We start from the raw sequence: 14,744 nt of genomic DNA on the forward strand, positions 1-14,744 counted from the left end.
AGCGTAGTCTCTTTTCAGAAAATTATATATAAACACTGGTCGGTAAAGCCACGAATGTCACCAGTTTAAGGCATGTCAAAGGCCAGAACCCCCTCAGTGGTGCCGTACTGGCTACACTGACATTTTTCTCTAAACTAGCTGAAACACTCACTAGAAAAACCTACATCTTAGAAACTCTCCAGTCCCTGAAAAAATAAAGTCTACCTAATTTCTGAGTTCCATTATTAGCATGACACCGGGACACGGCTTTTCCCTAACTTCCCTGTACAGTGAAACCAGTGACCTTAAACTACCTGGGTCCTTAGTAACATCAAGCGTGCCCTGAGGTTACTACGAAGCAGAACAGCTACCCATCTTTATTCAGTTTATTCACATTTTTTTCCAGCCTAGAGACAACCTAGTTTCTCAGAGTGTCTGGAGTTACAGTAACACCAAACACAGTGAACTCTCTAAGTGGTACTAAGTACTTCCAGCTGCTTATTTACGTGACAATTAGATCTTAACACATTAAAAGACGCTTTACTTTTTGCCCAAGCCTGACTCAGGAACCTGAATGCCATCAGCCTCCATGCAGAAACTTAATCCTCGTTCCAACTAGAACAGAACTAGTTTAGCCCAGAGCGGCACTATAAAAAACCCAGAGCCCTCCCAACACTTGCTGTACTCCCATTATCTTTGCCCGTGACCATCAGCTGCCTCTTGGCTTGGATTCGCGATTGCGGTTTGCTCCCCGTAAGCACCTCGCGGGACGGTGATTTTCCTTAGCCTAGGAGCTGCAGTATTACCCGTTTCCTTGCCACTTCCCTCGTTTTATAAACCCCAGGACAGTCTGACAGAACCAGCGACCAGGTGCCAGTGACAGAGGAGGCATTCAGCAATTCACAGCACCGGGACTGATGTTCTCAAAGGTACTTAACGTTCCAGAATCTAGTCAAGGGCCAAATTCTCTCTGGTTTTCCACTGGGATTAAACGACTACATACTGGAACGACTTGGGTTTAAGTCACAAGGGATCGTTCTTTGGTTTCCTTTGACCCGCAGCACTAGGTGTCCTTTCTCCGAGTGTTATCCACTGACTTTCACTTGGATTAGTTTCCTTAATCCTCTTTACAGCTCAGAAAAACCAGGTGTCCTTTCGAAGACAGCACAGGCAAAGCAGGGAGAGCATCTAGGAGAAAACCCAGCACACTTCAAACACCACAAATGAATTAATACACATGGACAAATTCATTGCAACAAAACCAACGTACTGCTGTGGTAAAAAAAAAAAAAAAAAAGGCAAGTACAATGAAGTGTTGACAGTTTTTTAGTTAAGACAAGCTCGTCATTGAATCACCATGTACTGTGCCTTTAATCCACAAACTAGCTGGCACTTGGACCTTGCTGCAGCCCTAACAGCTGGGCTCTACTACACAAAGCGAGCGGTGCTATAAATATCAGCATGCAAAAATTCTGGTTGCCTGCTTTGCAGGAAGGTGACCGGGAGACCTGAACCCTGCAAGCGTGACTTTTACAGCACCACTGAGTAACACTGAGAGGTTTCTAAGCACAGGAGTATTAGCTGGGATACTTACTTCTCCACCTGCAAAGTCTTGCAAGCTTACAAATAGGAAACTTGTAGTTGATCCCAAAAAAACCATTCAAAGTCTCTGATAAAGACATAAAGGCAGACTACGTCCAAACATGCCGGTGTTTGGAAAATGAGTTAGCCTGCTTCGCACGGAAGACTTAATCAAATGGTTTTCAGGTCACTTCTAATCACTGTTCTAACATATCCAGCAGTATATTGCAGGCTTTGAAGCAGCATCATAAACTTTTTTCAAATAAAGTATATCTTACATTGGATTGTGGGCTGCTTGTCTTCACCCCGCTTCCTTTTTCTAAATCACAAAGTTCACTATTGCACAACATGTCTCCACTGCAAATTAATACAGCTCACTCATATGAATCAAAGGTGTATTTGCTATCTCAACCACAGATTCAAAGTTTCTCTGAGTTTATGAGCATAGTGTAGAACATGGAAATTTCCCTTTTTTTTCCTCTCCTCCTTCATTTTCTAAACTCACTTTCCTATCTTTATTCTTCCAAAACCAGCAGAGTATATATACTGGAAGGCACGGCTGGGACAGCACAGCAATCTCCTCCCTGCTGAATGGTGAAATGCCCCAGACCTTCCCCAGGCTACTAAGCCTTTAAAGACCTTACACCTCTCTGCAGGGAAAGATGCCAGCAGTTGATGTACCACCTCTGTATGTGTGGAACCAGACGTAAATCACTCTGGTTGCTGAACCAGACTTAGCTAACCTGCAGTAGCTCTCATTTACTAACGACGTAGCTTCAACTAAAAGCATTCTGCTGCAGAAGAGGGGAAAAAGTCAGAAACAGAAAGCCTTCACAAACCAGCAAGAAAGGAGCCAGCCTCTCTGGGGTTTGTTTCCAAGCACCAATGGTTTATGGTAAAGCTGCAGATCGCAAATCATGAGCTTGATGACCAAAAGGTGCACCTACACCATATAGCATCACTGAACACCTCAGAGATACTTAATTAAATTGCTATTTTTCTAACTCAGCAGATGTCACTGGTTTTGTTCTCCTTTAATGGCACTTATCCTATAATAAAAAAAAAGAAACTAAAAAGTTTAAAAAACAACAGCTTCCTTCCATCCTCCACCCAGCACCCCAGCAGTTCACGAGTCCTGAGCAGAATAGCTGATCTAAGCTAAATGAGGTGCAATGCTACCTCCCACCTTTGGCACTTACAGCACCTTCTCAGACAGATGATAAAAGCTGGTTACAGACTAAACAGTTCCATCTTTCCACATTTAATTCCCTGTAAAAGCATGCAGATCTCAAGGAAGATGATAAAAGTTGCAGATGCACAGCCATGCAACCTCCATCCAGCAATCCCTTCATTTCCAAATCACTTGGGCAGGACAAAAGACTTGTGGCGGGACTGTTGGGCTTGGTGTGTGTGTGCGCGGAAACTAGCAGTTTCTGTCAGTTTCCTGCCTTCTATGATCTTTCTTCACAAGTGATCAGGAAGTGCTGGTAGTATTTCAAGGACTGCATTTCTTAGCGACATGACAACTACCATTTGCAGTACCTCTCACATGCTGTTTATCCTGGTTTTGCCAGAAAGGCAGAAGAGCATTGCGTATTTTACACCCTGGCTGCTCAACTCAACTGACACAGTCTTAAAAAAAAATACTAAAACAAAAGAAATCAAACTTGTCAAAAACCAGCATGGTGAGAAAGGGTAGGGGAAGGGAAAAGGGAGCATCTGCTTTTGGATCTTAAAGTCCATACAATCTTTCTTCACCTTTTCTTGTCCTACCTTATTTATTTTGTCCAACCAGCTTTAACTTTGGGTTGGGTTTTTTTTGTTTTTATTCTGAATTGGAAACACACCGTTCAGCTATTTGCCAGAAGTCAGTGAGGTCATGTAACATCTTTGTTAAGAGAACTGGTTCTTTAAACAAAGGTAATCTTATCAGAGTTTCTCAAAGTATTCTGTAGAACACTGTCCCAGGTTGCCCAGAGAGGTGGTGGATGCCCCATCCCTGGAAACATTCCAGGCCAGGTTGGCCGGGGCTCTGAGCAACCTGATCTGGCTGGAGATGTCCCTGCTCCTTGCAGGGGGGCTGAACTAGATGACCTCTGAAGGTCCCTTCCAACCCAAACCATTCTATGATTCTATGATTCCATTCAGTAAGGCATAGATGAAAATAAATTGGGCAGAAAGAGCTGGGAATGAATACAATGAAACGGTAATTAATGGTCTAGCTAAATACAGTATATGAGAAGATGAACCACCCACATGGAAGGTAGGGGCTAGGGCAGTTCCTCAGGAATCGGTCTGGGATTAAACTGCCACTTGTGACACTGTCAGTGAATTATTTTTTTAAATTTACCAGGTATTCCCACACACATGTGCCCAGGCATACACACACATACAAACATGTATGCATGCGTGTGTGTGCTTAATGCAATGTCCTGAAGACACTTGCCAAAACTAAAAATTTGGGAGGCACTGTCAGTACAGGAGAACGATATTAAAGAATGAAATAACTAAACAATATTGAGGAATAGAGTAATAGAAAAAGGGGCAATGGAACCAAATGGGCAAAACACAGTCATGCACTTAGAGAGTAACAAGAAGAACTGATGCCACAAGGTAGAAAAATCACCAACTAAAATACAGAAAGTGTCATAAATTATTCAGAGTCACAAATTTCCTGCTATTACACAGAAAGCAAACATACAAATTGTGTTATAAGTCACATATTCTGAGTGAAGATAAAGGCATACTGATCCCACTCTACATGGCGGAATGGACCTCACCAAAGTCAGAGATCACCTACTCATGCATGGTCCGTTCTGTGCTGGAAGAAGTTCTGGTCCTTGAGGGAGAGCCTGAAGCATTACCACAAGATAAATAACAATTTAACTGCCAGTACTAAATGAATGAGGTTGTCCTAACTGTTCTAAACGCCCAACAAGCTTAAAATGCTGCACTGGCACAGAAGGAATCTCCAACAGAATAAAAGGTCCTGAAGCCAATTAACTGTAATTTGAATCCCTGTCACAGAGCAGAAATCCAGCATCATGGAAGGCCGCAAATACACACGGATGCCAGCAATGCAGTTACAGTATGTTCTGTAATTGTCTGGCTGCAACAGCAAGGGCATTACTGATATAGCTCATGACCTTTTCTGAGTCGCCCTGACAATAAACACTTGAAAGCTGGCCTTCAAACACGAAAACCTAAACCAGCTGAAGTAGGTGTAGTATGCAGCTGCAGGAGACAGGTAAGGATGGGAAAGACAAGAAAAAAAAACAAATGGCAAGAGAAAAACCTGTTCCAATGGCAAAGAGCAGGAGCAGATTAACTTGCACAAGGGGAAGGAGTGGTTTTCGTCAGTGATGCTGCTATCCCGCCGTTCTTATTTTGGGGCACGCGTATGTTAAAGGAGACCAAATGTTCTGTAGAGTTGATAGGGACTGTAAAAATTAAACACAAGCAACTAAAACACAAGTCACGAAATTACAATCTCAACAAGCTGTCAGCAAGAGATAAAGCCCTTTATCTTGTGCCTGTATGTATATGATATACAAACACACATCAGGCACTGTGGGCAAGGAAAGCGCAAAGGGTCAAGTACTTTGCAAATTCAGTCATTTCTTTCTCTGCTGAATTTCCAAAATACATTTCTATACAGACACTGCACCCCACCACCAAGCAGTATCACTGAACTACCTCACAGATCCATTCAAACACGTGTCGGCCTTAACGACAGAGCTGAACAAATGTGGAAAGTTTTTTCCTCTCACAAGTGGAGACATTAAAACACTTTTAAAAAAATCAACTGCTTTTAATAAGCAGCTCTCTGCTCTTCCCTCTCCTCAAGAAAACCCGGAAAAAATACTGCATTGTGCTCAGCCCACTAGAGAGCTCCAGGCTTAAAAAAAAAAAACAATTATCACTAGAAAAACAATGAGAAATGACCTGTTGTTTTTGTTTCTGAACAGTGTTGCATAATCAGCACTTGGAAAAGCTTACATGGCTTGAAATAATTTCCACTGGCACGTCAAAGTGTTTATAGCTTGAGACAATCTGATCCTGGCAAATCACACCAACCTATACTTTTCTCCTTCCCCAACACAGCAATCCCCATTTCATTTTTGCAGTCAGCCAGTCTCTAACTTCTACAGCTTATCTACGCAACCTGCATTCAGTGGCATCAAGGCATCTCACACGATGCTATACTATGAAAGAAACAGCAAGAAACTCAGCTACAGGTCTACATTGTGGCTCCTTCCTTTCTTTCAGGACACTCAGGAATCAATTTTGCCAAAAGAAACATGAGCAATTCTCCCCTGTAGTTATGGGCACGGCACAAGGAGATGCAGTTTGCAGTTCCTAGCTTGATATCCCCCCCAGATATTTTGAGCCCACTGGCGAATTTGTAATTCTGACAAAAAAGAGAGGGACAAAGAAAATAAAAGGGAGGAAAAAAAAAAAGAAAGATATTTTTCTGTGCAGAGGAAGGAGACAGCCTAGCCCTTCTGCTGAGAGAAAGGCTTGGGGCTATCTGTTTGGCTTGCCAGCTGGCAAATTTATAGCAGCACATGCTTCTTTGTGTCCAGGCAAAGGGGACATGGGAAGGAGCTAAGAATACAGGGGCAGAGAAGGAGCCAGGGCCATGGGCAGAAAAGGAAGGGAAGGAAATTTACAGTGAAGGGGAAAGACAAGGCATTACAGGAAGGGAAAAAAAATAAATCAGAGAATGAGGAAGAGAAGAAAAGCCAGGCATTAAAATGTTAGGACAAAACTGTGGAAGTCCAGCTTCCACAGCTCCATTGCTCAGGAAATACCCTGTCAGAGGCAAGCTGGATTTGTCACCTTCCTTGGCCACTTTAGACACCTTCGATCAAATAGCAAACTCTCACTTCTTACTAATTTAAGTTTACATTAATTGTTTCAGTATTTCTGAAAGCTACTATTAATCTGGAGGGGGGAAAAAAAGATAGAGGGGATGGGAAGGTGGAAAATAGGGGAAAAAATAGCAAATTTTTTTTTGTGGAGGGTAAAAAAAAGCTACTTTCTTAGGTGAAGTTCCTCACGATGCATGGAATTAACATTCAGAATTAACTTCTGCAAACTATGAAATGAGACACTCTATCTGCAAAAGCTTTATTTCAATCCAGCCAGCCCAAAAAACTAAGCCAGTGATCAGCAAGAACCAGCAACTCTTCATCTGGTAGAAGGAAGCAGCAGCATAGATTGTGTAAACCGCAGCAAACCAGGGAAAGCGCAGGCTGACCGAAGCAGGAGGTGTTCCTGGCATTCCTTGCATCCATGTGGTAAACTTGAAGGGATCACCAATTCCGCCATCCTCTGTACCCTTTTTTGGCTGTGGCCCAGTACACCTCCTGGAGGTGGTTTAACCCTGGAACAAGGTCCACGGGACCATTACCGGATGAAGATAAGATAGTTGATAATCACACGCTACCAACCTTGTTTGTTCGTGGGTTTAACATCAGCGGTTTGCCTTTTTCCTTCGTGTGTGCGCTGCGACATGCCATCGCACAGGGAGTGGCAGCTACTCGTAGTCGGGAGAACATTTTTATTTGTTTTATACTGTACCTGGGAAAGGGAAAAGAAAAATCACTCAGAGGCAGCAGCAGTAACGTTTGTATCTGTAGGCCATCTGTTGTAAAAGAAACAGGTACACAGACAAGATTCTTTGCTCTAACACCCTGATAATAACCCAAAATTGCCTTGTGGCAGCTAGGAGGAAGAGAAAGGAAGGCTTTACAACAACGAGAGTGCATGAATGAGAGGAGATCGCATACAGGGACACCAGTGTAAGCCAGCACTGTGCTGTGGGCTGCAGTCAGCCAGCATTCACTAGGGATTGTCTTACAGCTGCACCAGAAACTCAGCGCAGAATTGCCGTAAGTGAAGATGAACCTTCTGGGGTGAGGGACAGAATGGCTTGGGCTAGCGCAGCAAGAAATAAAAGCTGTTTCTCCAACAGCTTTCTGACAAATCTTGTGGCCTGGACACCAGAAAGGAAAGAATATATGTCTGTTGGCACATCAAAACTAGATTAGAATAAAACGTAGTATTAAAATGGTCAAAAATTCACTGAACTCTGGATTCCAGCCTTAGATTTTTTTTTTAATTCCAAACCTAAAAAAGGTTCTTTTCAGAGATAATATATCCTTTTCAATAAAGGATATGTTTCCCTAACAAAATAAAAAAAAATTGTTAGCCCTACTCAAAACCTTAGCACTTAAACTCGGCAGGTGATAACCACTCTCAAGCCCATTTTACTCAACTATTAATTGCAAGCTCTTCGGAGCAGGACTTATAATTTATTACATGCTTGCATAATGCAGTACCACCAGGGAATGTGTACACAGCACTACTGACACGGGGAGAGGAAAAAACCAGATCCCTTTAGCAGTAAGCCTGTCCAGTCAGTGGGGGAAGGCAGAGACCTGGGGTCAGCACGGCGGGGAAGCCTTCTCCCTTTCCGTTTGCAGCCAGTGCTCGGTCATCCCCTGTCCCAGCTGTATACCTTCACGTCCAAGACACATGCAAGGGCAGTAAAAGCAGGTATGAGGCGTTTTTATGGAATGAAAATGATGCACTGCTTGGATTTTTAATTTCTTCCAGATGGAAGGCAAAATTAGATTAAGGACCAAAACTTCATTACCTTAAATAGGGCCTGAATACTTCAGAAGACCTCTCTATAATCAAATTTACACATAATCAGCTTTTAAGATGGCAGACTGATCTTACACATTACAATCTGAGGATTTCCTTCAAAATCTTTCCAAGCATTAAAAGGACATGCAAACATTGAATATTTTTCATCATCAGTTATATCCAAGTTTCTCTTCTACCCATTACAAAGCACAGGGGAAAGCAGCGCTGACATTCAGCAGGATCACTTTCTCTCATCCTTTACTTGTTTGTTTAGGCTTTGCAATTGAAAAAAAATTCCACTCAAAACCCATGTGTTTAGTTGCTTAGTGCTAAAGAACATAAATTTACTGTGTGGAGACAGCACAAATGGAAGCCTTGCCAGCACTACAAACAAATGTTGCTCTTAACATGATAATTCCTCCGTAAACCAGCTAGCGGTGGACTAAACACAGCTGGTTTGCCAGAACTCAGGGCAGCTGAAAATCAGGATCACATAAGCAAAATTAAATTTGTGCTGCAAAACAACCAGCCTTTCGGAACAGCAAATTCAGCCTTAACTGTTCTTAATTCTGAATGCTCATTTGCCATCGTTAACCAATTGCCAGTCCATCTCCTCATGCACATGGGGCTAAAAATGATCCGTGATTACAGCGTCCCAGCAAACCTCAGCCCGCAGCCCATCGGTCTGGTGTTAGGCTGGCTTCAATCTGTCATGAGTGAATACCTTAAACAAGGAATTATGAAGTAGGCCGAACACCACACTTTAGCTTACTCTAATTAAATTTAAATTACTTCGCCGGAATTGATGCACATTGAAGAACCAAACAAGATTGTGGCCCAGATTTCTCCTAACTTGATCCATTAACTCTCCTATCAGCAAGAGGGAGAGGGGCTTTTCAGGGGTGTCATTTAAATCTCACTTTCTTCTCTCCTCTGTGAGAGATGAGACTTGCTCCTCTCCTCTGAGGTGCCATGCAGGCACCTAAAATTATTCTCTCGGTGGAGGTATCTCAGATGGGCACATCAGGCTCTGTCTCCCTCTCAGTCCCTCTGTTTAGATCCAAGATATACAACCTCAGTTAATTTATATCCAGCGTAAAACCTGATCGGTTACTCAGTCCTGAGCTCTCCTTGCCCTGCTCTTCTAACTGTTTCCTATTTCTGTTTCATCTCCCATCTCACACATCTCCTCCAACGCCTTTTGTTGCAGACTTTTAAGTGTGTTTTAGCAAGAGTCTGCCTCCAGACCTCACCATAACATGACTCACCTTGAAGCCTCAAAGCAAGCATCCTTCCCCACGCCCTGCCCGTACTCGTCTGCAGGACGGCCAAGAGCTCTGCGCATTGCCCACGTGGCCATGGCCGTCCGTGACTCGCCCACCCTCTCCTCCCAGCTCTGCTGGCCACCAGCCTGGCAAGAACAAGCCACCCATCTGCCCAGGTCCTTCCGCTTTAAAAGTCCTAATTCCTCCTCAAGAACACATGCACAGGACAATCCAGTAACCCTTATGATTAAAAAATTCCTTTCAAGCTGCAAGGACAGGTCTGCAAGAAAGGTTCCCAGAGCGATACCTGGTTTCAAGGACGTGAAAAGGCTGGGTCGTGCTGCTTTAGGGGAAGGTTTCTAAAGGAAGGTTATGACAGGTTTTGTGGTATCTAAAAAGAGGTCAGGCTTGAGACGGTGGTACTTTAACCGTAACAAAAAAAGGAGAGATGGTTTTGACAGTAGAGGCCGACAGAGAAGGGGGAAGGATGTCAACTGAAGGAAGGTTGAGGGGGTTGCAATGATGTGAGAACAGATACAGAGAGAACTGAGGTTGTGCGATGTCCTGTGAGGAGGAATTAGGAAGAAAGCAGAGGAATTGAAAGAGGAATAAAATTCCTGCTAAAACACATGTCAGCACAACCAGAACAAGGATTTCTTTTCTTCTTTCAGTACTTGACAGTGGTAAGGACTAAACTGCGGTGCACCACTAGACTTAATCAAATACAACTGATAATTTTTTACTTATTACCACATACATGCTGTGTCACAATTTAAGAGAATTAAATTCTTCAGCACACCAGATGACAGGTCTCTGCTGTGCCTTATCAGGAGGCATCTGGCCAGGTCAAACTCATTACCAGTACTGCACAAGTGCCCTTATCTGGGAGCAAACTTTCACTACTGTAATTATGGATTTGTTAAACTGCAAAAGCTACTTTTAAGGGAAAGGTTCACCATACTTCTAAAAGGTACAACTGGACCGCTCAGAGAGCCAGGAAGCTCAGTGTCAATTAAAGCAAGGCCTGCTTTAGCACAGGCTGGCTGACTTGTGGATTATTCCTTAGTCCTAAGGAGTATCTCTCAGTGGCCAGCAACTTGTGCTTGATGACTTTGCAGTCTTCCTTCAGTTTGAAGGATGGCTAAGCGCCAATATACTTCAAGTAATCCTGAAATCCTGCATACATTAGCAGTTCCAGTCTTTCTTTCCTGTACAGAAATTACCAAAACCTGTGTGCTGACAGAAACTTGTTTTTGATAACACAAGCTGGGACTATTAATTCAAGACCACACAGTTTCCAATCCTTCCAGCCTCAGCTGGTTTTGGTTTTTTAAGCACCACCGCTCTGGGGCCAACAAACACTTCCTCTTACACAACCACAGCAATCTATCCTGTGAGGCTGCACCATCCTGAGTCTGGTGTGGATGCACCATTGCACTCTCTTCTCTCTCTCTTTTTTTTTTTTTTTTTTAATAAACAGATAAGCCTTGCCTACCCCAGCATGACACAAAGCAGGCACGCACTAGCTGGCTTCATCACTTCAGTAATGATAAAGTAGTCTAAAATCACTACATTAGGCAAGCACCAACTATAAATGCGTCTCCTGGTGAGAGCTGTACGTAGAGCAAGCAAGCTTTCCCCGCACCCGCCACCCTGCAGCGCTGCAGTGGGTGCTTTGCAGAGGAAAGGGGAAGGGAGGCACTTTCATTCTGCACGGGGAGCACGCCGGCGCATACATGCGCGGAGGAAGGAGCAGAGAGACGAGGCTGGCGGACGCAGCTCTGCACAGCAACTCAGCACCTCTGACTCCCCGAGCCGACCAGAAGCTCTTGGGGGAAGTTAGCAGAAAATGGTGGTAACAGTATTTCGGGTTCCTTCCAGCAAAGTCCTGAGCTGTCATTTTAAGTTTCACTTCTAAGGTACCTTGAGATCTGCAAATTAAAAGGAACAATCACATGAGGAGGTGTTACTCATAAAAGGCTCAGCAGCAGCGAGCAGGTTATTTTGGAAGCATGCTGAAATGACTTTTCTTCCCTCTTATTCTGAGGCAACCACTTCAACAAGGAGAAAAGGTAGGTGTAAAGCATTCAAGCACAGGAAGTAAGCTCACAACTCAAGGCTCAAGGCATTCAGCAAATAAAGCATGCTTAGGTGAATTAAAATGAGACTAACTTCAAAACATCTTTGTAAAAAGAGCCTATGTTCTCTGCATTACTTCACCTTACAATCTTAGCAAACTTCTCACAGCACAACTAGAAAGCAGGACTAAATTGTTTGGTGCTGCAGTTTTTGTTCATAAAAGCTATTACCACGCAGCATCAGGGAGCTATTTTTTACACATTAATGGATCCGACACATCAGAAGCATCAGAAAGTCCATTATCTTGTACTGCGGAAACCACAGTAGCAGCATTTTTGGCCTACTCCAACAAGATGTATTCACATTCTTCATTTTATTCCATTTGTTTAACTGGGAGGGTTAGGTAAGCACATCTACATATGCGGGACAAAGGCCTTATCCTGCAGAATTCTCAGGAAGATTGCAGAAAACAACAGAAAGCCACTGTTGTTTTATTTTGGAGAACTGGTACACAGCTGTATATGAGAGCTGTTTTCTTCAGTTCAAAAATACCGATTTTTTTGGATGTAAGAAAGAGAGAAACAAGGATGTTCTCAACAACTGCTGCACACTTAAAAGAGTGAGTTCTTCCCTGGAGAATAACTGAGCCATAAGCACAGAGAAAGTGAGTTGGCAGCTAATTCAGAATTACCTTTAGTGGAGATCACCCAAAGTATAAGCCTGTCAACTGCTTACAAACCTTGGTGTACAAAGAAGTGTGGGCTCCTAAAAAAATGTCGTGCTTAAATCACTGAAAAATCTGAAAAACTATCCATACACAATTAGTTACCGGCCCAAGCAACAGCAACGTGTTCCTTCTGTTGCAATAAAGTGGTTGCCACCAGTAGTAAGGATGAGCATTCAACCAGTACTCACTCAAGCACGCCACCCTACCACGCATTTTGACAGCGTCTTTCTCAGTTTGCAGGAGAAAAAGCTTCAAATCTTGACTGCGCTCACGCTGCTGACTCACAAATGCTACCGCACAGGATTATCAGAAGTTTTGTCCCGGGACTTGAACACACATTTTCTCTTAAAATACACGCGCCAACTAAATGTCTATAGAGCTGGTAATGTCTAACAGAGCCAACACGACGTTAGACACTGCTGGCTGCACGCACGCATAGATTCCTTGCAGAGTTTCATATTCTGCCTAGCTCTATTACCCATGTGTATAGAGATATATACACAAAATTTCCCTTCACTGTTCACTACTAACTTTTTGGAATTGAGACCACAAAGATGCCAAATAGTTAACAGCTTGCTTGGCTACATGATCCTCCTTTCTTATCAGCCCGTTATCAACACTGCTGCATGTTTCTGGGTTTCTGCGAGCAGGCAGACATTCGTGCCACGGCATAACACACCAAGTTGCTTGGAGACCACAGCATATTTCTTGCACGAGTTAACGTTACGGTGCAGTGAAGCCAAGAGGAGCGTGGGACCTGCGACGGTGGCATTTCAAACAGCTGTTTCTTTTAAACACATTTTATTTATTTCTATTATTTAACAAAGAGCCAAGAGGAAAAACTCAAGGAGCGCAGAGACTACCTTTAAAAACACCAGGCAGCTTGACAGCGTTTCCTCTTCCGACACCGCACCAGCAGCTCTGCTACTTCCCAACTTTTACGTTTTTAGGGCCCACGCCATAAAAGTTCATGGCAGGTTCAAAGTCATCGGCAAGGGGACCGTGGGCCAACGCTGAGGCGCTGCAGAAGCCGCTGAATTTGGGGAGTTTTGGGGGTGCGTCCTCCCAGGCTGGGCCCTGAGGAGCTGCTACCCAACGAGCGGGTGGAGGGTGTGTTCTCGGGAGGTGAAATTTGTCCCCCATTTTGACAGCCGGGTAAACACGCGCCCCTGCACGGCCAGGGCTGCTCATCTCCTTGTTTCCTTCGAAGGGAAACTCCCGCCCGCGGTGTCTCCCACCTGCGATCCCGGGGCCCCCGCTGCCCCCCGGGGGTCTCCCCGCTGCAGGCCCAGCCTCGGTGCCTCCCAGCAAACGAGGGTGATGGTGGAAAGCGGGGACGGGGGCCGAGCTGCTGCTTTGGTGCGACTTCAGCCGGGCCCAGGGGAGCCGACCGAGGGACAGGGAGCTGCCTCCATCCCCTCTCCCCGCTCCCAGGTGGGCTCCGTGCCGCCCTGACGGAATGGGTGGCGGGGGGCTGGGCCCCAGACCCTCCCCGTCCTGTCCACCGCACAGCTCCGTGCTACCCTCGGCCTGGGCGCGGAGCGAACGCCACCTCCTCACCCCCGGCAGGGCCGGGGGAGAGATTTAAAAGGATGGTGGGGGGGAGGAGGCACTGGAGGAGGGAAGGCAGCAAGGGTAGAGGCTCTGGAGAAAACGCCCCCCAGACACGGATTTGTAAAGAGACAGAGGCCTTTCGTACGCCATTGCAATTGCAAAATTGTTACCAGAACGGGATCTACCTCCTCCTGCGGCTGCTGCCCTCTGAGCGGTGCTGGCCGAGGACCCGTTTCTATTGTGCCACAGCAGCTCCCCTCCGCCGGAGCTCCGACCGCTGCGGAACCCGACACTGAATGGAGCCAAAGGGGAGCTACCAGGGAGGGGCACCCCGGGGGGTGGGGCGTTCCGCGGGACTGATAACCGACGCAGCCAATGGAAACGAAGCCAGCTCGCCGGCGACTACCGCGCTCAGCCAATGAGCTTTCTCTCTCGCGGCTCCCCACCCCGGCAGAGGGGAAAGAGGGCCCGGCGCGGCCCGTTGTATGTTAATGAGGGCGGGCGTCTTGGCCAATCAGCGCGGAGAGGCGGGGCGAAGTGCCCGCAGCCGCGGGGGGCGGTGTTCTAGCGAGGGGGCGGGGCGAGGGGCCGTGAGGGGATGGGGGCCATGGGGGGGTGGGCGCCATGAGGGGAATGGGCGCCATGATGGGACTGGGTGCCATGGTGGGGCCGGGTGGCACCGCGGCTCCCAAGGGGCAGCCCACTGGGGAGGAGGATGAGGGAGGAAGGGCAGGGCGGGAGGAAGGTGGCAGAAAGCCAGTATCTTCCATATCTTGGTGGTGGGGAAGTGGGGTCCCCGCTGGGTACAGTTACCTGAAATAAGATGGACGCTGCCCAACGGCCGGGGCAGCCGTGATGGATCCCCTGCACCCTCCTCAAAGCACCACCTCTGTCTCAGAGGG

The 14,744-nt window shown here is 45.7% G+C and overlaps 1 protein-coding gene across 4 annotated transcripts in view; it reads right to left on the reverse strand.

The window, feature by feature from the left end:
* Positions 1-14,134, reverse strand: part of ME2 (malic enzyme 2) — a 35,497-nt gene extending 21,363 nt beyond the window's left edge. For 2 of the 4 annotated variants that reach the window (XM_086771521.1, XM_010130678.2), the window contains exon 1: positions 7,017-7,695. In XM_086771521.1, the coding sequence (XP_086627647.1) occupies positions 7,017-7,334 (318 nt within the window). In that variant the 5' untranslated portion in view covers positions 7,335-7,695. Of the gene's footprint in view, positions 1-7,016; positions 7,696-11,275; positions 11,414-14,027 lie in introns of those variants that run through there. The other 2 variants (XM_086771520.1, XM_086771522.1) reach the window with 2 other exon arrangements.
* Between the last annotated feature and the right edge of the window lie 610 nt (positions 14,135-14,744).

The sequence above is a fragment of the Chlamydotis macqueenii genome, chromosome Z (assembly GCF_036417535.1).
Source record: "Chlamydotis macqueenii isolate bChlMac1 chromosome Z, bChlMac1.mat, whole genome shotgun sequence".
Classification (NCBI taxonomy): Eukaryota; Metazoa; Chordata; class Aves; order Otidiformes; family Otididae; genus Chlamydotis; species Chlamydotis macqueenii.